We start from the raw sequence: 27566 nt of genomic DNA, 5'->3' as shown, positions 1-27566 counted from the left end.
GACACACACACACCTCCTTATCTCCTGACGCAGACTCCCGCCTCCCTGATTCTACATGATTCATAAAATCGCTTTCCTTTCTGAAAATGGCCTTTGCATTGAAATGTGTTACAACTGACACATATAGCGCTACTGTAAAACATGAGTACTCTGGGCAGCAGTTTAGATAAATTCATTGCTATAAAGAAAATGCATCTATATTAAAAAGATAATATATAAAAAAAAAATGGAGGGTGCCGTGAATGGGTGCTGTCATAATAAGAGTTCAGAGAGCATTGTGCAGAAAGGATGGTTTTAACTTAAAACTACTTTTTCTTATAAACACACAACTTTTCAAGTTACTTTTCACGACTCGTATTATATATAGTCTTTCATCTTAATGCATGACAAAATTTTAAAGCCGTCCTAGGAGAATTTTATTTGAAAATGCAATTAACATATTTTCTAAGTAAAAAAGTTGCCTAGTGCTATTTAAACTTGGACATTCAATTAAAATGTGTTTTACATCTTTCTCAGGTTTCTCCTCCTTGTATGACCAACTCTACACCTCGTATACACGACCTGATCATATTGTGTTTACCTCGTACAGTTTGGTGAGCAAGGGATATAATGCTACATTCATCCACATCCGTTTTGTTGAAGAATCAAACTCATTGTCAGCTTTGGAAGGCCTGAGGGTGAATACATTTTCTCCAATGTGCGGAGTCACCAATGATTAAAGAAAGCGATGGATTTTAATAGTCTTACAGAAAATGATGTTGATTCCCTGGCAATGGCTTCTTTTGGTTTAGTGAGCTGAAGATAAAAACCTCAGGACTGCTACACATCAGATGGCTCGTATTTATCATTAGCATCTCACATTTAGAAAACTGAAAATGTTTCTGTTCCAAAACAAACCAGTAAATCGCTCCCACTCTTTACTCTAAATACTGATGTGAGAGGAAGAACAGCTTGCCTCTCGCTCTTGGCATACTGCCTCTGTCGGCTTTGATAATTCTGCATTTCTCTGCTCCACCAACAAACTGACGAAATAATCAAAATAAGACTGGCTGAGATCTGACCAGTATGAAATGAATAACTGCTTCATAACAGCCGAAGATTAGCTTGTGCAAAACATCTCCGGCTGGGACAAAGAACCCAGATTATACCGAAAAAAAATGGCAAGCAAGTCTTTTAATGTAGCGACTGATGAATCTAAGATGTAATAGAAGTTTGATCCTGCCTCACTGGGAAAATCGGGGAATTTCACATCTGGAAAAAGCTTTATAACAGCTGATTCGATGGAACACCGTCAGACGCTGCTGTGAGCAGATATGGATATTCTTAAATTGATGTAATTTGCTGCAGCGTTGCCTGGTGCTCCGTTAAATGTAGCTAAAATTATACCGAATTACATCACTACCTTTACTCATTCGTCTTCTGGAAATAAGTTTTTCTGTTTGAAGAACTGCAGGCTGCTCACTATGACACTGGAACCCTTTCTGCTGAAGGTCTGCGTTACCATGGAGACAGCCAGAGATTGCACATTTCATATGATACTTATCTTAAAAGACTACGACAGGTGTACGTCTGACTCACACTTCCTGTCCTTCGGAACCAACACTAGTTTAAAAGGACCATTTCAAAGTCAAATAAAAAGTTTTAGCTGATGTACGCTGGATTATTTCATTCAATATTGAAACCGCGCTGCTTCGAATACAACTGCCATTAAAATCAGAAAGTGTTTATAAAATTTCTTTCGATCACACATCACAGAACCCAGAGGAATGGAGAAGTGCATTCGTATTAGATGCAGTAGGTCTGATACTGAAAACTAAAAGCGGCTTGCTTTCTTTTAATCTGTCAAGCATTAGAGATGCATGTAATGTATTGAGATGGTATGAAATGTATTTTAATGTTTTTATTTTATTATTATTCGACGCTAAATTCAAAGATATGACTGATTAGTTTTGTCAAAAGCTCGACAATCTCTGACCAGACAGAATTAAAGCACCCTCTGCTGGAAACACAGACTTATGACAACAGCAAACCAACCACCACTGCACTGTACGTTTAATAAAAAATAAAAGACATTCATTAAGTGTTTATATCTATACAAATATAACTCGACCGGTTCATCGATATTTTTAAAGCATTAGAAAAGACACTACAAATATTTAAACAGTTTTCCTTTTGTTTATATTAATTGAAAAGTTTTGAAATTAAAAAAAATCTTTAGCTATCATATTTTATTATACTAACTTTTAGTTTGTTCGTTTTTAAAGAACCATAATGCGTTATCGGGTAAAACAATTTCCAATAGATTTCAGACAATATTAAAAATATAACTATATTGTCTCTATGTTATATTTTTAAGTCCAAAATTAATTATTATTTTTATTATTAAAAAGTAAAGATTGAGAATAATGAGAATACTGATTTAAAATATTTCAAACCTCAACAGCATTTACATCATGGCCAGTTATGTGGGCCTGAGAGATCATTTCAGGTTGTTTCTAAAAAATATATATATATATATATATATATATATATATATTTCCACAAAACTCCACAAGATGGCAACATTATTCTCTTTAAATGAAGTGAACTGGAATCCCACTGCCATTGGCATAATTACGCAGAGAAACAGAGGTGGGCTCAGCAGTTTCTTTGTGGTTGTGGTTCCGGAGCTAAAGGCTTGGTAAGGAAATTATTCACATTACATTTGCATCTTTAGACCAGCATTAATATCTTCCCAGAAACTTCACTGTCCTTGAGGGCATCTGATCATTTTCAGCCATCTGTTTCAGAGGTGGGGCCAAAGCTGGTATCCAACCAAACGCATGTGGCATCACGTTTCTGTAAACACTGACTTATTATAAACTAAAATTATACCATGAAATAAACACGCAGGTTGACTATTTATAAACAGGCCAAGATTCGTAGCATAAAAAGTGAAACAGAATTGAAAGGAATACAAAAAAAGTTATGCCTCCTCATGTCACTCCACTTGTTTGTTCGCCATCCATTTCAAAACAAAGTCTACAAAAATTCTACACGTGTTCCACAGAACGATAGCACACGGATTTGGATTAACATTAAGGTTAGAATTGATCTTTTATTTCTGGGTGAAGCTTTCCTTTAGACGTTATCTCAAAACAATACTTCATAATGTGATAGATCGAAAAAGGCAATACACGGGCAGTAGCTTTTAGACAGCTTTAATGTATAAATAACCTGTAACAAGTGAAGACAGTGATCTCTGTTACATTAAGATGAGATGCTGACCCACTTGTACTAGAAGTATGTTATTATCTAGAAGAGTTTTACACCAATACCTTTAACGCCTCTGTAATCTATGCTTTTATTAATACCGCTCATACAGCCTGTCAGAAAACTATGACTATATTCATATATATTCGCTCAGACCGCTTACTCGCTATCTTCACAACTCCCAAAATGCATTTCCCAGTAAAATGTATTCACAAAATACACTACGAACCACTGATCTCAGATCTGGGTCAAACATTAACCTGACAAACAGTATTACACTGACCTGTAAATAGAGCCAGCACTCTCAGACAGAAGTCCTCGCCCAGAGTCCTTCGGTTTGAGGCATGGTTTCCACCACCATGTGAGACACATAAACTCGTGTCCACTTGTTCAAGGAAATAAACAAGAGCAGACGAAAGAGCGAGGGGAAAGAGAGAGATAACATGCTGCTATCACAAAGCAGCAGGATTAACAGCAGAGAACATGCTACAGGGAGCCTAGATTATTCTAGAGCAGGAAAAAAAAAATCGCCGCTAATCTTCCCTCAAAAATAATTTAAGTGTCAAATATGGATGTTTTAACAGTAAAGTGACAATGAAATCAAACTTTCAATGAAAATTTCTCATCCTAAAGAAGCTACACTCTTAAAAATAATGGTGCTTCATGATACTATAGAAGAAACTTTTTGTCTCCATAAAGAACCTTCAAGATCTCTGTGTTTCAAAAAAGAAAGAGATGGTTCTTTAAAGAACCGCTGATTGCATGGTTCTTTGTGGAAACAAAAATGTTTTTTCTAGGGCTTTGCTGTGAAGAACCTGTTGAAGCACCTTCACGTTTAAGAGTGTACTTTGTTTAAGGTTGACATCCCCATCCCCTTCAAACATCTGGATGGATTTTAGAAAAAACTATTTCCAGTGTATAAATTCCTATCCGTTTTATTTTCCTCATTTAATTGTTCTCTGTGCTAAATTATGAATAGTAAATTTATTGGGATTGCTAACATGGATTAAGTTAGAACAACATACTCTCGCACAGACACAGACACAATAAATGATGTAATCCTTATTGGATCCTGCTGTCTGTGACACAAAGCCAGACTAAACTTTGATGAGCGTTCTTGAACTCTACAAACTGTAGCAGAGCAGTTGTATTGTTCTAGCCGAGGAACTCGGACCAAACAGACATCATCCAATCTCCTGGTATCAGGAAAACCCCTTCCTGCAAGAGTAACAGATCTGATTACAGTTTAGCAGAATGAACAAAAAAAAAAAAAAAGGCTTCTCGTGGGACGGTTTCTCTGTGAAACAGGAGTACGCCGTCATGGCTCTTCTATTAAGAGGGCAGTGTCCAACCTTGTTCAGATGACAGTGACAAATAGGGCCCATTAAAAACCTCTATGGAACAAATTGGCAGACTGTGGTTGGTTTCCCGATTAGACCGCAGTGGCTCTGTATCTAAAGGGTTCCAATGAGCAGCTGTGATAGAGAATATTTAGCCAGGAAATCTCATCAAAAGACCGACTCTAAAAAAAGACAGAGCCATTCCGGAGAACTTTTGATTTAAACAGTAAAATACTGAACTGAGATCTGAACTGTGTGATACAGGAGGGTGCTTTTCTGTCAAAATAACACAGGCCATTTCATTTTGGCTTCTCCATTCTGAACAACTGTGCACTGCCAAAACTACTGCTATAATGTAAATCAAAATGTCACTGCCTTCAGGGTTGCAATTCAACAGAATCTCGAGGTACAGAACCTTATATTTTTTGATCTAACCCGAAACGTTCAACCTGTGCCGTCAGATGTAAATGTTTCCTGGTGAATGGGAGAATAGGTTAAGCAGTTAAGAGGCTGCACTTCTCTAGCATGATGGCAAACCATCCAGATTACTCTCATGCTAATGCCTTCTAAGATGATTACTGCTATTTCAGGAAGTGACCTTAACCTTTAACAGCATTTTACTGAAAATCAATAGAAAGGGGTGTAAGATCTAAACGATTATTTCAAATTGTTTTTAGTAACAAAGATGCAAGCTAATTATACAGGTAGTTTCTAAATGCGTTAGGTGGTGTAATGCATTCAGCCAACATCTGTGAATGAACGTGAAGGCCTCTTAGGATCACGTCACCTTTTCCAATTAATAGAAAGCAATCTGCCGTGAACACAATCAGATGGTTGAGGCAAAGGTCAGAGCAGAATAAAAGGAATTACAGATATTACAGATTATGGAGAGGAAAATTTCACAATTATTACATTATCCAAGGCAAAATCCCAATCCCCAGATCATGACACCACATCTCCAGCACACAACTATGATTTAGCATATTGCATCTAAACACACCGTTTAGTTTTTTTACGCAATTTTGCTACGATAATAAATCTCATCCAACACTTACAAACGTAGAAAACTTAAACAGATGCATGACTTCCTACTCTTTCTTGAAAACCAATGGAATATTTATATAAAGCAACTAAATGAAGCAATTTATTTCATGGATACATTTACACTTTTTTTTTTTTTTTTAAGCAAACACGCTCTGACCATTGGTCACCTCCCGCTGCACATTTCTGCGTTTCTTTACTAATTGATTGAATGAACCTTTAGAATAAAGATCAGCATCCAAGTGAAACAGACTGTGACAGCACAGTGGTCCATCTCATTATAGAAATTATTATAAGACGTTATATTCCTGAATCATCAATTGCACACTCTGTATTTGACTAACGAAGTGTCTAAACATTTAATAAAATCATGGAAGTCAAAACCATCAATCTCTTGCTCTCACTGATGCTTACTAAAAGCACACGAGAGCATTTGTCCTTAAGCTGCAATTGACCTTGAGTATGAATAAAGGAGTTAAACCAATCAAGATTCAAAACCAATCTGATTCTTCTTTACGGAAAAGACAAAAGCTTGCCTTGCGGAGATTTGAGCTTATGAAGAACACGTTTAAAATACCAGAGGCACAGGGAAGCATCTCCTGCCACATCAGCAAGGTTAAAAATAACTATATTTCAGAAAAAAAAGCCCTAAAGCGGCAGAATGTGCCCACTGCTTAAGAATGAACTATGAGCAAATGTCACCTCAGCAGACAAAGCACATGCAATCTTAATGGAACAAATAATAAAAAAAAGAAAACATTGACCTCAAGACATAAATACACTGCTTCATACTAGAACAATGAACTCTTGGCGTGAATAAACTCAAGCAAATATATTTTAAAAAGCTATTAGCAAGAAACATCTGTATGCCGCTCAGAAAATCACTTATCAACAACTTTATTCTGCGCCTCGTGTTTTCATTGACCTATTTTCCTATTACAAGGAAAAATGGTTCTTTTTATAAAAGGAAAACATAAGCTTACCTATGAGAGCCTGGAAAAGACTGCTTTTGAAAATGCCCATGACTCGTAAGATGGCAGTTTTGAGCTGTTGTTCCTCTGGTTTCTTCAGTTTGGAGCAGTAGTCCTCCAGGAGGCTTATTGCCCTGGCCGTGTCTGTAAAACAGAAGAAATGTTATGCCACTGGCATTAAATCTGCGACATTTAACATGGAACTGTCTAACACACACACACACACACACACACACACACACATTATAATCATTTATAATTTAAAGGAATGGTTCATCCTACCCAAATATTGAAAATTTCTTGAAAATATACTCGCCTTCAGGCCACCTAAGCAAGTACAGGTAAAATACATTTGTCTTGTGAAGCAAAAAGCTTAATGTTTGTAAGACATTTTAACTTTCAACCATTTCTTCATCAAAAATAATGCTTTCCTCAGCGACGAAATCCGTACCCTGTTGTCTTCTCACATCACAATCCACCGTTTTCCCTTGTAAACAGTGTTTGAATTGCACAAATTTCTCTCCCGATTAACACACATTCCTAGTCAAACCGTGAATCATTCATCGATGTGGGTTTTGCTCAGCGTGTCACATTATAAAACTAAAATGGGTTGTAAACGGAGATTTGCATCGACTCAGAATCTCTGAACTGACGATCAAGCTGTACTTCCAATGGGACATGCTTAAAGAGAACAGCAGAGAAGCTGTCTTCAAACAATTCACCGCATCCCTGCATGCTTTATAACGTAGTAACCAGTTAACAACTTGCAGAGACTATGAGAGACCCTTTACTACTGGCACAGATCATCAGAGTGACTGAGCATGACTCAGTCACTTAGTCACACAGACAAACAGACACTGGGGACAGGACGGGGGTTCATTCCTGTATTCGACAGATCGTTCTGAGCACCACAGTTTAGAAAAACTGAAAAAAACAACACAAACATTTTAATAGTAACACGCGGACGATTACTGTGGATGCTCAAATGAGACCTGTGCTAACGATCAACTTATAGGACAATAAAATTGGAGATGTACTACATTTACAGTGTGCATAAAAAAGACTTGTAGGTATTTAAAGAGTAACTTCAGCTGCATAGCAGTCTGAAATATAAATACAAACCAGAGATCATCCGAGGTCATAGGCAGGTTGGCCATACTTGTGTCTATTTTTACAGACTACAAACTTACAGCAGAGTATAATTACACTATTAGTATGCCTACGTATATAATTACACATATTTTAGGCTTAGAAGGCACAGAAGTCAAAATAAAAAAGGATAATTAAGGCACAGCCACAACAGTCCTGCTATAACATGATCATCTTTGCAACAGCAACACATTCAAATAATCAAGCCCTGATGCTCTGCCTTACACTACTATACGAATTTGTCACGTGTCGTGCTATATTTCAACATTTTGCACAAATGAGCATTATGAATAAAGCTTTTATGGCCACATATTGAGAGACAACATGTAGCATTCGTGTTTTAAAATAATTTCGTCTTCATTAGATTAAATAAAAGTATACAGTATACTCTTAAATAAGAATATACTGGTCAGTATATTCTTTAATATACATATTTATAAATATTGCACCTTACTCGAGTACGTTTTACACGAAAACACTATTTCAAAATGTATTTTTTTAGTGTGTTGCTTGCCATTTCTTCGTAAGTATTCGTAAAACGCACCAGCAATGTCTCTATAACATTTCTACACTATTTGCTCAGTGTACAATTTCTCAATTCACGCATGCACGTTTTAACCCGAAATAATGCTGCCTCAAAAAGCGACCGCCATACAGTCATACAACAATCACGTTTCCACGATTGCACGCACGCTGCGATGTTTATTTCTCACCTCGTTTTCTTAAGGGCATAATTACTCCTTTATGTCCTCGTGGGATTGTCACGCATGGAAACGGCGACACAAAAGTTTCGCCCTCATCTGCTGTCAGTGTCTTTGAGAAAGTGTCACCTGCTAAAAGCAGCAAGTTCCCGCTCGGGTCCTTGATTGTAGATGTTAAAAAAAACGATCGGCAGCTCTCGGGGTCGTCGCTTTTAATTGTCAAGTTAAACAGGAAGAGGCACGCGCCGAAACATCTTGCAGAAGAAAACACATGCCGAGCGCATGATTGTCGCTCATGAGAAATAAATCCATAATCCGATAGAAAGAGTGGAGAGTGATCGAGTGCACCTAGGTGTGGATGAGTCCATAAGAAATGCTCTCCGGTGTCTGCATATGTTCTCGGTGCCGAGCTCTCCGAGGATTATTTTGCTGGAATATTCGCGCAACCACCGACTCCTTAAATGCCTTTGGTGTTTCACTACATAAACCTAATTCAATCACGCAGTCCATAACACAACCCATACGGCCCCGACACACATTAAAGGCGCAGTGACTAAATAAACTAAAACTAACCACTAGTTTTTGCCCCAAAGGGCCACGTACATCAAATTAAAAAGGCTCTCCGGTACATGGCTTTTCTTGGATTAGATTCGGTCAGCGTTATGCTGATCAAGCATTATTTCAAATCCTTAAACTGCCAATGTGGAGATCCAGCAACAGTTCGGGCGATAAATAAGCATGGCATCCCGGTGTGTCATATGCCTGTGTAAGTTGAATGGTGCATGCTTGCTTCTTGAAGAACAACTTGTTCTGTACACAGGGAATGACGTTCACGTGCTTTATGTTTTAGATTCTGATCCTTGAACAGGAGAAACTGGAAATTGCAATTGGAGACTTTGATGATCATCTTGCCGCCCGACGAGCGCGATCCACTTTCACGTCACTTCGAGAACCGAGCGAAACCTTCAGCACGCGGGCAAACTGCTGTGAAATCCCGATCTCTAGGCAGAGACAGAAGGCAGATTTAACTAAACAAGGCAGAATGCATTACCCCCATGAAACAGCAGCCTGGCGGTGCGACGCCTGTCGGAAAACACCTGCAAGTTTCATCCAGCTTTCCGATAACGCATGTCTCCACAATTGCCTCTGTAATTAAGCCAATCTGAGCAAATATATCCCAAAGGTCCTCGTCAAACGTCCCGAAAGGCAGTTAGAACAACTTCACCCCCTTTCCCGTCATTTTTTCTGTCAATATTCACGGCATCTTTTGCCAAAGCTGGTTTGCATACTCTCTCTACGGTGGGTGCAGTATCACCAGCAGCAGCAGCATCATCACCAGTTTCGCCTTAGCAACGAGAGGGTTGACCCGCCGGGATTGACGGGACTCGTCCTCCAATGGCGTTCGCTCATTTGGTCAGTTGGCGCACGCGCGGACCAATAGGAATCGCCGTATTGTTCCTGGATCTCGGGGTGAGAGTTGACTGAAACATGTGGTTAGACATGGCTGCGCCCTGCTGGCACTGAGGACCGTGACTGTTGAACACGGGTCGGAATAGTTTAGCGCTTATTTGAAAGCTCTTTCGCCGGTGAGTAGCAATCATGCGATGCATAAAACAGTCACCACGTGCAAATGAAGTTAGCAATAAACAGATAGGATTGCGACTGTGCGTGACATTGAGCTAACACAGAGGTACATCAACACAGAGGTAAAACAAATCGGCTGTCATTCGTTTGAATTAGTTTTAAAAAACGACATATCTGTAAATTCTGCTTATAAAGAGGCGTCCTCTAACGTACGAAGGATTAATATGATTTTAATGGATATGGCTTTTTAAACGCTATCTCTATACGCTATATGTATATATCAAATATCTGTATCTCCTTTTAGATCAACATGACAGACAACGGGATGTTTGTGAAAGAGACAGACATCCAGACATCATCCAGAGCGATGGTTATTAAAATTCTGAATAAGAAGTTTGAAAAACTCTCTAATACAGACAGGTAAGTCAGTTTCATACCATGCAATGTGTCGCTTGGTTTCCCCATTGCAGTTAGCTGACGAAAGTTCTGTTTTACCCCAACAGAAACCTCTTTTCATACGGCCACATCTATATATCTGGCAACGCGGGGTTTGCTGGCTTGATTGCCAACAGCTTTTACAGACGAGCACTCAATATCACCCAAGGACGATTTACTTCCAGCCTTCCCATGGCCGTTCTTCCCTTTCTGACAACTGCAGCGTTTCACACTGCGTTCGTAACATACCCTTTAATGTCAGGTATGGATCCAAATTTCGAATGAACATTGCATTAAGCTTCCATTTGACCCTCCCTTGTCTAATAATCATCCAATCGGCTTTGATAAAATGGCGTTTTGCGCGTCCCAGTACGAAAATCAAAACGTGCCATTTTATTGTTATCATTAACACCGTTACCTGGATCATTTCATCTAGCGTTTACCGTTACCTTAAACACTTGTCACGTGAAAGCTCTGAATGTTTCTTAACTTCCTGCATCGCAGGTGACCTGAACTGCCAAAGCTGTGTCCTGATAAGAGGGGCTTTGGTTGGTGTAGTTGGTGGTGGCATATATCCTATTTTGTTGGCCTTACCTGTCAATGCTGGTCTTGCAGCCAGGTTAGTCCACATAGTTACTATATACTGATTTTCTTAGAAATAGCCTGTATAAGTAGCAAGTTGTGTAATTGAGTAATTGAATCCGATATCCAATTGTTTTGCAGGTATAACAGTGCACCAATGCCAGAGAAGGGGAACATGATACGCTTTTGGACAAACATCAGCAAACCCATTGTAAAGAAGATGTATGCTGTTTTGTTGCTGCAGAGTTTATTTGGAGCCTACTTGAGCTCTAAGCAGTTTGGTATCTACCTAAAAATGCTGAAAATGTCCGATTCTGAAACTGAAGAGCTTCATGGTTAACCAGTTGTTTTATATTTATTTTGATATTGTAATTTTTTTTTTTAAAACAAGCGAAACGTGCTTTCCCAGTGCCTAACCTAGTCTCATCAGATCTGTTCTTGGTTTTGATGTCTGATCAATAAACAACATTCACTATACCTTTGTACTCTGTCCAAAAGTTAAAAAAGGGAGAAATCTGTCAAAGCTTCCAAAAAAAAAAAAAATTGAGGTACTTGTTTTTATAGGAATTTAATGGCTTTGTTTTTTTTTTTATACCTCAAGTCTCTGAATAAGGTTAACTGCCTGGTCATTATTTTACTACAGATAATAAACAGAGCTTGCCTACGCTATTTAGTTTGCGTGCATGTATGAAAAGAAAAGAAGTGGATAAAAAGTGGTGCAAACAACATTTGCTAATGTGCAATTTATAAAGTCAGCAAACAAAGAATGTGTGAACCATAACCAGTTCTGCTATTAATAACTAAAAATGCACGGGAAACAAGCTAATGGACCTTAATTCGATGTTCATTAACTGCCACAAAGATCTTTTAATGGGAGTGAATTTCCAATTCCTGACCAACACAACCAAACGGTTCTGAAATGTTAACAATTATTAGCATTGGCTTTTAACTAATCATAAAACTCCATTTAATCAGCGTTTCATAAGATCTAGATTGTCATTTGTTTTTTTTAGTAGCCTTTTATAAGCTGTTAACAAGCTACTATCAAAGTGTTGCTATATATGTTGCTATAGAGTTAGAACAGTCATGATGTATAAAGTACCATTTAATTAAAAATAACTGCACGGTTATACATTTCAGAACTGCTTGGATTGGTCAACACTACAGAGCTGCAGTCATCAAACATGATCAACAATGGCCCAAACAGAATAACCAATAAAAAGATTTTTTGTGGGGGTCAGTGTTACCACAGCTCTTAATGAATTTTGCTGTATACTCTTGCATATAATAGGGAGAAACCATCACCACTCTTTATCCACCCTGAAGAGAGATAAGAAAAGGCATTTGTAGAGAGCGAAGAAAGCACTGTCTAAAAAGAGAAGGAGAGTGTAGTTAACATCTTATTAGGACACAAAACAATTAGCATTATTCAAATGAAAATTTATTTCATAACAGCTGCAGTCATAGGTCTGCACAGTCTTTGGATTTCCATTACATCTCACAATCATATTCAAAAACCATGACCCTTTGAAAAAAAAAAATGCTGTTTCAGAACATACTTATTCTCCTGACAACTGTCAAATAAAGCCCAAGTGCTTTAACAAATCAAAATGAAGCATGGATAAGAGACAGATGTTCAATGTCTTGTAATAAAACATTACTATAAACAGGAGTTTAAACGCTCATTTAGATGCTAAATGAGCATGGCATCATCTGACGTCTTTACAGGTGTGGATAAAGAATCAGTAAAACTGTAACTTACACTGTTTCAAGTACTACCTTTTTTTAAATTTACCAGGCCATGATGCAAGCTGCTGGTCCCGATTCTTCTGCTTTCCCCACAGCAAAATCCACTTTAGCATAAAGAAAAATAAGGGTTCTACATGAAAAACATTCTTTAGAAAAATAGTGATATTTCAGAAAGGGCTCATACGGTTTCAGCAAAATACAAGCTTGCATTGAAATCAACAAAGTATCAGCCCTGAATGAACAGATGCATGGATTAATTTAGATAGAAGCCCTTTGTGAAACATCACCCATTTACATAATTCTCTTAAACTTTTTTTTGTCCACTTAACTACTATCCCTTAAAGTCTACTTTAACTGAAATTACATACAACTGTGTAATCCAATAAGCATCCAAAGTATGTAAAAGCAATGCTTAATTTCTTTTTGTTATCTTCAATACTTTAAACAAATAGCAAATGAAACCAAAACAAAAAAAATTATATAGTTTACAGTTCATATTGTGCCGTGAACTGGCAAAAAGCATTGTCTTCATCTTAGGAGTTAACCAGCTCTGTGCAGTCTTCTACTTCTTGATCCTTACCATGGATTTCAGCAGTCAAGGATGTTCTGTGACCCAGTCATCCAGCATGGCGGACCAAGCACCTAGAAGAAAACTGTCAACAAGTTTAGCAGTAACTTGTATTGAAAGCAAGTTCAACAGACATGCCATTCAAGCTCTGCACACATTTAAACAGTTAACTCTATATTTGACAACTACCGTTGTCATGTCCCCTCATTTACATCTTGTGCAAATGTTCAGTCTTGGGAAACGTTCAAAAGGTAAAATACTTGACCCTACATTTTATGCGACAAGCTTGAACTCTCTGCACATTTGGTGCAGAATTCCACCGAGACGTGGTCTTTGTCCACATGCAGGCAGATGCCACCTGCAGTATCTTTGTCTTCCACCTTCACCCTCTTCCTCGGCATGGCATAATCGTGGTCATTCTCGTTGGATTCCTGGAAAAGCGAGGTAGAGAATTTCATGCCGTTCACACCGCTCAATCTAGACAACAGCTGAGCCAGCATGCTCTCATTGGCCAACACGGCTCTCAAGTACCTAGTTTCATTCTCCAACTCTTCCACTCTCTTGTTAAGATTGCCATTTTCCTGCTTGAGAACGCGATTCTCCGTTGTCAAAGAACCAACTCTCTGTTCCAGGCCACTGACGTATTCTTTCTTCTTTAAACGGTTTATCCTCGCTGCGATGGCATTCTTGTTGATGATCCGACCGGAGACGTCTTGCAGTTTTGATCTCTGAACTACACCTCTACTGCGGGACGCGGCAAGGTCAAGCACAGCGCTTTGGTCGGTCTCGTCGCTGGTCGTCGTCTGTGATTCCAAGTTGACGAAAGCATCAAGCACTTCGTTGTCCAGGTCCCAGTTGAACCCGGAGCCAAGCAGATCATCCAGGCCCCAATCGTTGGTGTCGCTTTCTGGGGAAGTTTGTATGTTCGTTTCACTTGCGTTACTGGTTTTCGAAACGCCATCAGTCTCACGGGAGGTGCTCGTACATGTGATGTCAGCGTTTAGGCTGCTTCTTCCTCTTTTTCTGGTGATCATGGCTGCGTTTCTGGATATTGTGGAAACTGTATAGGAACAAAGCATTGATAAATTAGTAAAAAATAAAATAACAGCAATAAACGAGCTTATTTTATATACTTCATAAAATTTGAATTATTTGTACGGTATGGGAGAAAGCAATAAAAGTTACATATACATATATAAAGATGCCAAACCACTGAGAAATGTTCGACTAAAAAATCCCAATCCAATTTGAAACAATACAAGATAGTAATAAATTGTTAAGAGTTAACACGTTTGAGCTAAAATAAAAAATGTTAACAAAAAAAGTGGGAGGAAACGACCCACATTCTTCCGTGCGTTCGGAGTTTGCGAACATCTAACAAAAATCACAAAGATGTTTTTTTTATATATACAAAACGTGCACACGCTCACGCTCTAATATTATATTCGACACAAGAAAAACTCTTAATATCGAATACAACAAAGGATATGCCCTTCACGGTGGTTTTGTCCAGTAGGCCGCTGGAGCGCGCTTTTATCTGCGTGACAAAGCAATTTCTTCACGCAAAGAAAACTACGCAGTTTTTATTTATAACCCAAGTAACTTACCTTAAATGGAATACTGATATCTTCTGACGTCGACTGGATGAAGAAAAATACGAGAAGACGAAATTAACAGGACAGAAAAAATATTTACGCTTAGACGTTGTAGAACCAAAGTACAAGCAACGCGCTTACTACGACACTGACAAGGACTAAAATGGCGACTAGTGAAGTATCGCGATACTTCACGTAAGCATCGCTTGTCATAGAGGAGGAGCAACGACAGTTTGTTTGTTTTTTCTTTTCGGTTGCTGCAAAGAAAAGGACTTTGGTTACTGTCAGTCTGTAAATCTTTACACAACAAAATCCAGGTATATTTATAACTAAATGCACAGAATTTTAAATATAAAAGTGATGCCAGTTTATACAAGTTTAAAGTTTATTAAAATCAACGTCTTAGGACACCTTCAAATTAACAAACATTTGCTGCAAATTAAAAGATTAAAAGATTTTTTTTATTTTAAGACATGAAATCCACATACTTTACAATAATAAGCATATTATATTTTTCATTCTCTTTGTTTTCCTCAACAAAATTGTCAAGAAACCATAAAGTTAGCTCCTATCGATTTAATATTACATATTGTCTTTCTACATACTGCATTCTTCATGTTCACAATCATTTTTTTTTGTGTGTGTATTTGTTCATAAGTTTTACCAAAAATGCCTCAGCTTCTTACTATCTAGACATTCTTGCCATGACCATCATTCTCAAAGGTAAAATATCTTCCACCCAATCATTTGGAGACTGCATCATTTTTTCCCACAGAGCTGCTTCGGCAACATTAGAGTCCATCCAGTTGACTTCAGTGCCGTAACTTTTACCTGCAATGAGATAAAATCGTGACTGATTGTCAATATTAATTTTTTTTTTTTTTTTTTTTTAGGTATGGTTGTAATTATTCTTTCAATTACCCGTTCCTGGACCCAGCCTAACACCCCCAATGAAGTGGTTATTGAGTCTGTCGTGGTCCCACACAGTAAGCTCCACACAGGCCTCTTTGAGGTCCTCTTGCCTGAAACCATCATACACCATGGTGTGGTTAAACACCGGATCTGATGCCCTCTTCAACACTCTGGTTTTCTGGCGGCTTTTCCGGCTATTATCAGGCAGGACTGCGCTGAAAAGACCAAATATATACGCTATAAGCATCCCTCATTAAATGATCCAACATATATACAAACATATATAACGGCTATAAATACCATTTGACAAATGGGTCAATAGCAACACCTCTGGTAATAGGCAGATTCTTGCATTCTTTCACCCATATTTGTACCTCACCATTCCCCTTGTTCTTGTGACCTACATAATTAACAAGTTATCAGAAAGTTATCAAACAATATTTTTTGTCAAATACAAAGTGTCAGCATCTTACTGTGAGAAGTCTGTGGGACAAAACGCAGAGCAACTTTAATCTCTGCACTCATGTCCATACTCGAGACAGAATGCTTTGGGCTGGTGGGAACCTGGATCTAAGTTAATAAAGAAAGACATACTTTAGTTCAGCAAATATGACCTCATACCCTTTAGTATCAAACAGGATTTGGAATGTATTGTTCACAGACTTCTCAAGAAAAGCACTTTCAAAAATGTTTTGCCGTTACCTACAAACCGATTCAGTCTGTGGGCCAACAAAGACTACCCTAACAAACTATTTTAACCAAATAGACATGACAATTATTATCTTACCCTTCCTTTAAGTAAATATTCATTCATCTGGGTGTTACTAAAATCCCATTCGGCCAAATCAAGCTCAACCTCTCCAAGAAACATGTTACGGCCAAATGTGTCGTTGTGCCACACAGAAATGTTCAGCTTCTGGGTTTTCAGCGTCTCCATTGGAATCTTAAACTGCATGGAAAAGACAACTTTGATCATCAAATTCATATAAAAACAGATCTTATAATCATAGTTTATAATTCTCATACCCGTAGTATTTCATTGTAAGTTGGATCTAGCGTCCTCTTCCTCACGCATGTTTTTTTCTTTCCATATTTTGCTTTGTCGGGTAACAAGTAACATTTAACATACCTGAAGTTCAATCAAACAAAGCACATGTATTATTGATTCTCTGTCTTGAGAGAAGCTATATTCTTGTGAGGACAAATTATTTCACTTACGGATCAGATCGGTTCCTCTTAACATCCGCCACGGCAAGGTCTTTGCACTGAACAACAAAGATGTGGAACTCTCCCAGTTTTTGCACGTAGTGAATGGCGAACTGGATTGTGCCTTTGACCTCCACATTACCAAACTCACTACTGTAGATGCTCATTACACTGCCAGTGACCTACAAATACCCCGCACAAAGACACAGATCTATACAGAAACCTTTTCATTACAGAACATTACAAATGTGTGTGTTATGATAGGTTAATACATGCATTTGCATTACATTAGAGCAAAATTTGTTCTATTCAGAATCATTGGGTTGTGATGGGGGCACATACAGAGGATATGGAGGCCACTTCAGAGCAAGTGCTAAAATTAGAAGGAGTGTTGCATGTTCTCAGTCTGTCATTGTGGAAGCTGCTCACTGATGCACAGTCACTGTTTCTGAAATCCATCTATTAGTCACATGCACAAACAACAGGAGATTGTTAGCTTGTATGGAGGTTAATAAAAGCAGTGGATGGTGGCGTTTAGATACAAGCGGTTTAGAATTAAACCAGTGTTATTCCACATCGGCATTTAATATGCTCATGGGTTCTGGTTTGTATTTTACCTCTTGTTGCATAAATGCGGGCATAGACATACTCATCATCTTCACCTGTTCTGGGTCGGAGAAGGATGTTTTGGTGTTGGAAGTGACTGTAGATACTGAGACAAAGGAAACAGTCATTTGATGGATGCACATTTTGGTTGAAGATTAAATAATTTGAGTTAGTTTTAGTAGAAATAAATTCAAGTAATTCTAGTTCTCAGATTCTGAAGAGCACAGTTTATATTTTATATAGATAATTGATTTAGCTTCACCATCCACCTCACCATTAGATGCATAATATGGGCGGTACGGGATGCAAACCATTTTTAATCCATGTGCTCATCAAATTTTCATGTGTCAGTTAATGCATTCCCTTAGCCATTTAAAGAAGTAAAATATACATGAAAGACCAAGGGTCAATTATGAAAAGGAGGTTTAATGTCTTTGATGCTAATTTAAATGTCATGACCTTACCTTCTTAATGTAATAATATAAATGAATAAAGCAAATGTTTACCATTTTCCATACTCAGTCCAAGATCACTCCTTGTGTCAGTCTTCCACCTTTCTTCTAGGTTCAGAATACAAAGTGTTAAATAAAGATTTAAACATTTAAAAAAAAAAAAAAAAAAAAAAAAAAAAGATATTATAAAACATAGGAAAATACAGCACAGTATAAAAATGCTTGAGAAATCTGGGTATACTATGTTTCGATTACACTAGAGCAGTGGTTTTCAACCTGTGGGCCGCGGCCCCCCAGTGGGCCGCAACGGTATTGCAGGGGGGCCGCTAGTTATTATCAATAGAAATAATAATATTGCTAATGTACGTAAAAATGTGTAGTAATAATTAAATATCATAATTAATTAAATAACAAAAAATAATAATAAACTGTTACTATGCGTTCACTATTCCAGGTCGTTGATTGGTTTAAAAACAACCCGCCGATTTAGGCTATGTAACATATTTTTGCTGCATACAACCCGACACAAATAACAGGTTCATTTAAATTTTTTTGCAGTGGGCCGCGGAAACATATGTGTTTGGTTGTGTGGGCTGTGAGTTAAAAAAGGTTGGGAACCACTGCACTAGAGACATTGCAAGTTTTAAACAAATGTCCAGCAGAGGGCGAAAGAGACTGTCACTCGTACAGTACTGAAATAATTCTCTGTAATAGTCAAGATCCTCAAAGATCACAACATTTGACCTTTTCCTGAAGTCAGATAAGGTCTTAAAGTCAACAAAACATAAAGGGAAACTTACGTAAAGGTGTGGATGCCAGGTCCTCTAGACTCTTGGAAATAGAGATAGGTCTGGCATTGGCTCGTTCCAGGGCAGCTTTGACAGGGCCGTCATCCTCGCTGTCCCCTGTCACATCCCATATCAAGAAAGAATCAGCAAACCATACAAAAACAGTAGTCTACTGATACATTACATATACAACAGTTAGTACTCAATTTGAAATAGGTGGCATTTCCATCCATTAGCTTTTGAATTTCTTCATTTTCCTTTGTAATGTGTATGTAAAGAGCTAATTCATTCAATAGCCAAATAATAAATATTGAATTAGTTATAGATTTAAAATAAAGATTTGTTTTTAATTATAATAAAATAAAATTGAAATAAAATTGTATATGTTAAAACAATAAACTTTTAATCATTACAAAATGATTTTTCAGTGTCTGAGGTACTTGTGTTCATTTGACTGTAACTATAAACAATATTTTAAACACCATGTTAGAAAAATTTAACTTACCAAGAATTTGAAAAAAAGGGGGGGAAAAAAGGCTTTGTGATTTCAAATAAATACAGTCTGATTGGGGAATTAGATCATTATGTTTCTATAGAGACGTAGAGGCAGGGCTTAAATGGTTATAAACCTGAAGAACAAGAAGGTAATTTTATCATGTCTACAAAGTTGAGCAACTTACTTGAGCAAAGTATCAAGCAGTACATGTTTCTCAGGTCACACTGAGCAATTGTTTTAAGGACATAAACCCTGCTTCCACAAGAATCACTGAACCAATCAAGCTCTTTCTACTGAATCTACCAAAATGGAGAGGTGAGCTCACAGTATGAACTGGCGTGTGAGATTGACCAGGCTTCAGGTGTGGAGCTCCCAGAGGAGTCAAAGGTGATCTCCTCTGATTCAAGCAGGGAGTGTCGAGAAGGGGAGCTCTCATTGCTTGTTCTGCCTTGGTTCACCTGTTCAAAAGTTTCACCTGCCTGCACTTTAACCTGTTTTCTTTCATCTAACACTGCCTGCTCAGGTACGCCCAGGTAATGGTGTAAACTCAAAGGAATATAAAACCGGGTGAGAGAGTCAGCTGACAACTTTCGTTCTTTGGGCATGATGGGTCTTACATCACAGCTTCCATCTGAAGTCTTCCTGTGGTGCTCAGGAGAGATGCAGGACTTGGTTTGCCCTGGGTTAACCCTTACGGTGCATGGACTCTTGTTGGAGGGACTTATATCTATTGCAAAGGTTTTTAAAGGAGAATCTAAGGGATCCTTCCTGGATTCTTTGTTTGGATATGAATCTTTACGAGGTACTTTAGGCTGCAGTAATGGGCTGGAAGTGCTGGTTTGATCTTGGTCTTTTGGGTCAGTGGACTGTGGCTTATCTTGTTCGCCTTTTGCAGGGAGACTTCTGAGGGGAGATGGTGGTGGACTTGGCTTTGAGTGTTCGTCTGAAATTGACTCTTTGAAATTAAAAATATTCTGGGTGATGTAAGGTACCCTACCTCTAATATCTTGAAGGTCTTGTAATGGCACTCTACTTGGACTTCTTTGTTTTTCCTCAGTCTGTTCCATCTTCTCTTTTTGTGTCAGTCCAGCATCTCTGAAACTTCCTGGGGAACTTGGGCTGGTTGACCTGATATCAAACTGAGGTTTAGAAAGTTCCCCTAAAGAACATTTTGGAGATGAGTCTGGAGATGGATCTTTAACATTAGCTGTGCACGTTGGTGAGCCTACAATTACTCTAAAGCCGCTTTTTTCTTTCTCCCAAAACGACTTAAGATCATTAATAGAAATTGAATCTTCCTGTTGACTTAGAGACATTTTGACGGTGGAGATTTCAGATATGTCAGATATGTCCCTGGAGATTGTGTCTTCCTGTTGCTCATTGTCCAGATATGCATCTTTGTGTTCTAGAAATGAACTCGGTGACAATTTGGCATTCATTTTTACTGTGAGAGTTTGTGGTTCACTGCTTGAAACTTCTAAAATCCTATTGCTTTCCAAACTAGAAGGTTTGTCATCTTCATGTGAGGATATGGCGGACACATCAACACCATTGGCTGTTCTTCTAGGTGAGATTGGAGAGATATCACATGATGTAGATTCTATATCAACTGGATTTGGGTTTGGATCATCAGGTTTGGGCTTGGATGAGCTAATGCTGGAATCTGACAACCTTCGGTCCACAGCATCTTGATAATTCTCATTAAGCTGAGATGTCTCACTTCCTTCTACTTCATCCTCTCTTTTGATGCTCAGTATTTTAGGTCCTTTGTTCCCCCTTTCCCAGAAAGACCTCAGGTTGGCCAGTCTTCCTGATGATATTTCACCTTGGTCAAACGTCTCTCTTTGAGGAGGATCTTCACATATTTGTTTTTCTGTTTTATCCTGCTGTATTTCTGCAGTCTTACTGTTTGTAGGAACAGAGGACTGTAAAAGTAAATTATCATCTTCAGATCTTAAAGTACAAGATGTTTTATATTCTGAACTTTTTATTTTATCTTGACTTATCACTTCTTGGTCAGATGCTTGAACTTCAGGACTATGGTCTTTTTTGTCTTCTCTCGAAAACAATGCAAAAAGCCCCCTACGTTGCTTTGGTGGTGGCTTGGTCTTTGGCTGTAAAACTAAAGGCACAGAATCTTCTAACTTGGCTTCTGGGCTTTCTTTTGGCTCCTCTTCTTTCATCTCTTTCCTAACTGGCAACTCCTTTAGCTTTCCATCTCGAGATCCTCTCCCAAACCATTCAAGTACCTTCGAAAATGAACGACCCTCTTCCACCGTAATCTTATCAGTCTGGCCCTCTGCACTTAACCCAATGGCCTTACCTGCTGCCTCAGTAGAGCCGTGGAAGTTGGACACCTGTGAGAGCTGAGGCTCACCATAAACCTCATGATGACCTGCATTGAAGACAATCGCAAGTTTTAAAAAGTTTTGCATGCAAGTGACAGAGAATAATGCTTTGAGAGAATAATGACTTCCAAAAGACAATACTACATTAAATGACACAAATCTGACCATGATTCCTGAGATCAGATGATTTTACAGATGATTTTTGAAAGTTACACCCTTACAGTCATTTCTTGCAGTGTTTATTTACTAATCACTATTTGTGGATTAATCAACATACGCACAAGCATTTACCAGAAGCCATGTGCTTTATGTATATGGCATGCACGCACATGCAGTTAGTATGTGTATTGATGTGTTAGCATATTAACTGCTGAACTACAGGTTGCTAGATTTTTTTGGCTGATTATGTCACTTAAACATTTCTTTGATCTACCTATCGTTCCCGCAACCTCTCTACAGGCTCAATGCTCAACACACTTTTGATTTTAAGGGGACTTCCATGTTTTAATGGGATAGTTCAACCAGACAGAAAATTCAACTGTTCATCATTTATTCACCCACATGTCTTTCCAAACTTGAACAGAAGGAATTTTAAAGAATCCCTTTAAATACATGTTTGGAACTACATGACAGCAAGTAAAATAATTTTTATTTTCTGGCCAAACTATCCTTTTGAGTACTTTTTCGTGGATACAACCATGTTACCGTTGTCTGTGATACTGCTTCTATCCTGTTCCGACAGAGGACTCCAATCATCTTCCAGCACACTGTGCTCTCCTTGTACTCTCTCTATAGGCCCAACAACAGAAGAGAAGCGGACCTGTTTCCTATCTAACCACCCTGATGCAGAGTGCACGGAGCAGGGGGAAAGAGGAGGGCTGATGGGAGTTTCAGGACTGACTGTAGCTGAAGATTGACTGCTGCTGCTGCTGTCATCACTGGTAGGAATTTGGAGATGCAGGGAGTCAGTAGAGCTACAGCTAGAGATGTTGTGCTTCAAAATGCCTCTGGGAGCAGGGGTCACGACCTGTTTAACTCCATTGTCACTGAGGGCAGTGTCCGGGGAAGGGTTCTTGCAGGAGCACAGCAGCAATCTTTTTTTTGGTACAGGTTTGCATTGTGTGACTAAGTGGGTGTCAGTGTTGTCTGTGTTTGGAGTAGTGTGATGGAGTGTGTAGTTCTCAGCTGGAAGGAAAGTCTCTGAAAAATAACCAAATAGTTGGGTAATGAAGCAGTAAAAGAAGGAACAAAGACATGCATGCACAAAAACATGAATTCATGTTTTATGATGAATTCATGATGCATTTCAATTAACAGTTCTCTTCTTGTAACAGTAATACAGTATCTGTTAATTGATGAAAATTTAATGGTATAGGAATGAGATGGATGGGATAAAAGCTTGCAAGCAACCTAAGAATATAAGTCAGGGATAACAGATATACTGATACCATATCAAGTCAGTTACAAGTCACAGTCAGTAGTCACAATTTTACTTTTACAGTGTATATATTTGTGGCCTATTCAAAAAACTTACAACTTTAATATTGACCTTTACGCTCATAACAACACTAGCCTTACTACACAATAAAAGCCCATGAAAAATGTACCATCTACGCCTAAGGTACAGACTGGTCATGCGTGGCAGCTTAGCTACTAAGAACAACATATTTCTCAGTATAATCTTCTTAAAGTTTGGCAGCTCCATAAAGCCTTGCTACTCCCGACCACTACAACAGGTTCAACGTTCTGCGGAAATATTTTGGAGACCATTTCAATGGTACCTTTTTTCTCATGTATTATAATAACACTAAATGCCACACATTACATTTACAAGCACATTACATTTACATTTAGAGTTGAATCCTGGAAATATACAAAACTACTCCTGTACGTGTGACAATTATTGAGTATTTACACTCCCGTACGATCTGAAAGCAGACTTTGATGCAGTCCTAATCAAAAACCTTGGAGCAACAAGTTTTACTGCCAACATATAATGCAAATGTAACATGCCGTTATACAAAATAACGCTTAACACATATGCATGCAGACAGCATTCAGTTGTTATGCCCAGAGCAGAGATCATTTCAAGCAAACAACACAGCCCAGAAGAGGTAAATATGCTGTTCACAATAGGGATCAGTCAAACAAACTTACTGTTCTTGCAAGAAATATGTTCTGACCTTTTGCTCTTCAGAACATCCACTCCGTTAAAAACACAACACATCTGTTACCTCATCTATTACTGAACTGGACAGTATCACACAAATGTTAAATCTGTGTTAAATCATATAGATCATCTGTCCAAAGTTCTAACAGAAAACACTATATTAAAAACTCTAAATCAGTGTTATTGTTAACTAAAAATAAAAAATAAAAAAAAGTATTTACTAATCAGAAATTACAATGAAGCTAAAACAAAATTCAATGTAATCATTACATGAAAAGATTTTTTTAATCAAGTAAATATAATTTACTTGTAATTTACACCCTACGATTTGTAAAATTTGCAAAAAGATTTGAGTAGTTCAAGATTATATCAGTAATTAACATATGATGTTAAAAACTTAACACGCCATTAAGTCCTGTAAAATGCCTGAATCTTTGTCAACTATTTTTTATAGGGACACTCTCTACGGCGTGTATAAAAATCAATGCGAGGATAAATTGAGAAGATAATTCTCACCCTCAGAAGGTGTCTGATCAGTCTCTTTCACTCCATTGATAAGTCTGGCATCATCTCTCTTCGAACGCACACTACTGAATGGATTCTGCCTAGGCTACATAGTAAAGTTAATGGAATTAAAACAAATGTGTAATAAAGAAAACTGAAAATTCAGCAAAATGATCTTAGTAACTGGATTTAGTGTAGTGTACCTTGATTTGAGGTCTCTGCCTTTCCTGCTGTGCTTCTGGCAACTCATCATCCACCCTGTATAGAGGTGATAATACAGATTCACAAAACATTCAGATAAATTAAATGCAAGATTCACCAACATGATAAAAACCAATAGGTCACTGAAAGCTTTGTGCATTGTGAACAGTTTCTATACTTCTATATTCAATCATTAATACATCTCTATGGTGCTGGAGCCCCTGGAAAGTCACAAGATTCGGCAAGCACTAAGTTTCCATGCTGCTATGTGACAGTATAATGCCATTACATGGTGTCAGACAGAGGGAAAACAGCAGCACGTGAAATCTGACCCTTGAAGCAGCTTACTGGCTCCAGATTCCCCCACCAATGTCTGGGAAAACATGGGAAATGTTTCTCCTACAGATTATGCTAGACCTAGAGTACAGGTTCACTCCCTGCCAAATTCAACATTTCATAAACAAGTATGCATAAACTGGTAGACTGATTGTGTTTCTTTTCATGTTGTTCTACATGAGCTGTGATATGAGAGCTTTAAAAGATAGTGTCCACAAATTTAAGGCTGTTGATGACAACACGGTCAGTCCCATCAGGCTAATGGGCGGATGCAGCGTTGGTGTGTTGACAAGGCAGAGCCGCCATAATATCCTTTAATCAAGTATAACAATGGCATGCGCTGAAATAATATTTCAGAATATTAATGTTTTTACAGTTGTTTTTTTTTCAAACCTAAAACTCCACTAACATGATATAGTTTATATAAAGATCAAATAGTTGTTAAAAAAATGTTTTTACCCTTTGTTAGTATCTCGCATATGGCATGAAAATTGGTGCATGAACAACCATCTAATTATGCAACATTTTACATTTTTGTACCTGGTATCATAATGACCAGCATACTTAATAACCATAAAATACAAACATTTGTATAAACATGTCATCCCATTGCATTCTACAAGATTTCACATAACAGGTATGACAAAAACAAGAAAAAACAACATTATTCCAGCATGCGCTGCAACATGTTTCAATTAGATGAAACACTGTACTGGAATGTTCCAATCATAAAATGTACTTAACACCAAAAACGTACCTCTCATTGTGTGATTCTGTTGATGGATCATCAATGAGTCCTAAAAGTTCTGGAGGGATGTACACATCTTTCTTCTCACCATAAACACGACTGGATTTCTCAGACCATCTTTGAGAGAGTTCCACTGCAATAAGAAACATTTGTAATGCTCAAACATGTATTAAAAACATCTAAAGAAACTGCATGAGATATCTCATTTAATAAATGGTTTGATTTATGGGCGATTTATTATTAAAGGTAAAATGTGACGTAAACACAGAGTTCTGGTGCTAATCAGGGACGGGGTACATGCAATGGAAATAATGAGCGACATTAGAGCTCGTTCTCTATCTGATTCTGTTCGCTGGCAACACTCACATATCGTCACGGGTTTCTTCTGTCTCATGGACGCTCTGATGATGTCGGAGCCATGGATCCTGTCTCTGTGTCTGTGATTCTTTGTCTCATAAAACCACTCCCCAGTCAAGTACTTCAGCCTGCTTCTGTCTCTCTCAGTCTTACGAAGCTGCCTGAAAGGACATCAAATTTAGAAATTAATAAATACACACATATACACACACACACACACACAAGGTCATGGAACAAAAACATCCCAAAGATCCAGCATTACAGACTGAGCGTTAGCAGTGACATTCAAACTGATAAAACCCAGATATTGTCTAAAACGTAAACTGTTAACTCTGAGAACTGAAACTGGTTTTGCTTAAATTTTTTAAAGGACTAGAGGTTAAAGGTTGAATATTAAATGGCAACAAACATGACCTCAAACCTGCAACTCCTATTTAATTTAGCCTGGTCCAATTTTCTTTTATACATCTTTTCAAGTTAAGGATGACAGTATGCTTATGTTTGCATGTGCATAAAATAATGGCAAAATGTTAAACAGTTTGATAGAATAAATGACTGATTTTATAATGTAGTTTGCTATCTTATCCATGCATATTTTATTATTTGCAGATAGCATTATTATTATTAGTAGTAGTAGTACTGTTATTATTATTATCATCATCTTTTATTACTATTATTTTATTATTATGCATGATCCTATTGGAACGGACCTGTGAACCTTTTAGGGGTTAACTTATTCAATAAAGTAAACAAATACAAAGAAAGGCAAATAAAGATGCACAATTTTTTAAGATATAAAAAAAAATAGTAAGGTGTATTTATGTCAAGGGATTATCCACTCAAAAATGAAAAATAATTTTCTCATCCTCATGTTGTTCCAAACTTGTACGACATTCCGTGGAACAGAAGATGTTTAGAACATTGTCTCTGTTTTTATTGCCCTCACATTGCAAGTAAATGGTCTCCAGTGGCAAAAAAGTTCATCTGTTTTCATACAAAAACTAAGGAAAAGTGGAATGTAAAAATGCATTCTGTGTAACTGGCCCATTAGCAATAAGTGGACTATTGCCTAATTATACACGATTAGAGCAAATGAATTTATTTTCTTCATCCACCAAGGAACCTTTCCGCTGAACTCACTTGACCCTCTGTTCTTCCAACTTCTTAAGCTCTGAATCTCTCTTCAGCACTGCCAGGATCATCTCTTGCTCTTCCTCTGTCAGATAACTCAGGTCAATCATGATGAATGGTTTCAGGGTAGGTGCTGCTAACAGATGAGTCTCAGGTCGCCTCTGACTGGTTCACTGAAAATTGTCAAGAGCATCACTGAGGGTAACTTGAAGGCTGATGCTTGATAAGTCACCGCATCACATCATGAGGAACATCAGAGGAGCACCTGCACCAGACAGACAGAAGGAGTTTCAGCAAATAAAAAAAAAGCAAAAAAACAACAACAACAACAACAACAACAACAA

General features: G+C 37.9%; 4 protein-coding genes across 18 annotated transcripts in view; 1 reads left to right on the top strand and 3 right to left on the bottom strand.

Moving 5' to 3' along the window:
* Positions 1-10602, bottom strand: part of dlg2 (discs, large homolog 2 (Drosophila)) — a 137242-nt gene extending 126640 nt beyond the window's left edge. The window contains exons 1-2 of the mRNA XM_043250936.1: positions 10476-10602; positions 6617-6748 (exon numbers count right to left, since the gene is read on the bottom strand). Of these exons, the coding sequence (XP_043106871.1) occupies positions 6617-6748; positions 10476-10503 (160 nt within the window). The 5' untranslated portion in view covers positions 10504-10602. The remainder of the gene's footprint in view (positions 1-6616; positions 6749-10475) is intronic.
* tmem126a (transmembrane protein 126A) lies at positions 9364-11532 on the top strand. 2 transcript variants are annotated; one of them, XM_043250948.1, is made up of 5 exons: positions 9364-10160; positions 10343-10458; positions 10542-10735; positions 10978-11092; positions 11197-11532. In XM_043250948.1, the coding sequence occupies exons 2-5, from the start codon at positions 10349-10351 to the stop codon at positions 11393-11395; spliced, it is 618 nt and encodes a 205-aa protein (XP_043106883.1). In that variant the 5' UTR covers positions 9364-10160; positions 10343-10348; the 3' UTR covers positions 11396-11532. The 2 variants fall into 2 exon arrangements, with proteins under 2 accessions (XP_043106883.1, XP_043106882.1); XM_043250947.1 differs by having other exon boundaries at positions 9883-10040.
* Positions 11533-12474: 942 nt separating this feature from the next.
* On the bottom strand, positions 12475-15139 carry crebzf (CREB/ATF bZIP transcription factor). Of its 2 annotated transcripts, none has more exons than XM_043250945.1 (3): positions 14980-15139; positions 13385-14432; positions 12475-12908 (listed from the first exon to the last, which is right to left on the bottom strand). In XM_043250945.1, the coding sequence occupies exon 2, from the start codon at positions 14404-14406 to the stop codon at positions 13639-13641; it is 768 nt and encodes a 255-aa protein (XP_043106880.1). In that variant the 5' UTR covers positions 14407-14432; positions 14980-15139; the 3' UTR covers positions 12475-12908; positions 13385-13638. The 2 variants fall into 2 exon arrangements, with proteins under 2 accessions (XP_043106880.1, XP_043106881.1); XM_043250946.1 differs by lacking the exon at positions 12475-12908 and having other exon boundaries at positions 13662-13803; positions 13904-14432; positions 14980-15137.
* A 267-nt stretch (positions 15140-15406) lies between these two features.
* The window catches only part of sytl2a (synaptotagmin-like 2a), a 14398-nt gene continuing 2238 nt past the window's right edge, over positions 15407-27566 (bottom strand). Inside the window, exons 2-19 of one of the 13 annotated variants that reach the window (XM_043250935.1) lie at positions 27232-27487; positions 26101-26252; positions 25744-25867; positions 24653-24707; positions 24462-24555; positions 22481-22975; positions 19753-21822; positions 18944-19048; positions 18198-18251; positions 17703-17797; positions 17428-17544; positions 17098-17267; positions 16906-17008; positions 16667-16828; positions 16353-16449; positions 16180-16279; positions 15889-16094; positions 15407-15798 (exon numbers count right to left, since the gene is read on the bottom strand). In XM_043250935.1, coding sequence (XP_043106870.1) covers positions 15653-15798; positions 15889-16094; positions 16180-16279; positions 16353-16449; positions 16667-16828; positions 16906-17008; positions 17098-17267; positions 17428-17544; positions 17703-17797; positions 18198-18251; positions 18944-19048; positions 19753-21822; positions 22481-22975; positions 24462-24555; positions 24653-24707; positions 25744-25867; positions 26101-26252; positions 27232-27332 — 4446 coding nt within the window. In that variant the 5' untranslated portion in view covers positions 27333-27487 and the 3' untranslated portion in view covers positions 15407-15652. Of the gene's footprint in view, positions 15799-15888; positions 16095-16179; positions 16280-16352; positions 16450-16666; positions 16829-16905; positions 17009-17097; positions 17268-17427; positions 17545-17702; positions 17798-18197; positions 18252-18943; positions 19096-19752; positions 21823-22480; positions 22976-24461; positions 24556-24652; positions 24708-25743; positions 25868-26100; positions 26253-27231; positions 27488-27566 lie in introns of those variants that run through there. The other 12 variants (XM_043250923.1, XM_043250926.1, XM_043250922.1 and 9 more) reach the window with 12 other exon arrangements.

This window comes from Puntigrus tetrazona, chromosome 10 (assembly GCF_018831695.1).
Source record: "Puntigrus tetrazona isolate hp1 chromosome 10, ASM1883169v1, whole genome shotgun sequence".
Classification (NCBI taxonomy): domain Eukaryota; kingdom Metazoa; phylum Chordata; class Actinopteri; order Cypriniformes; family Cyprinidae; genus Puntigrus; species Puntigrus tetrazona.
This window is presented reverse-complemented; position numbering and strand designations above follow the sequence as displayed.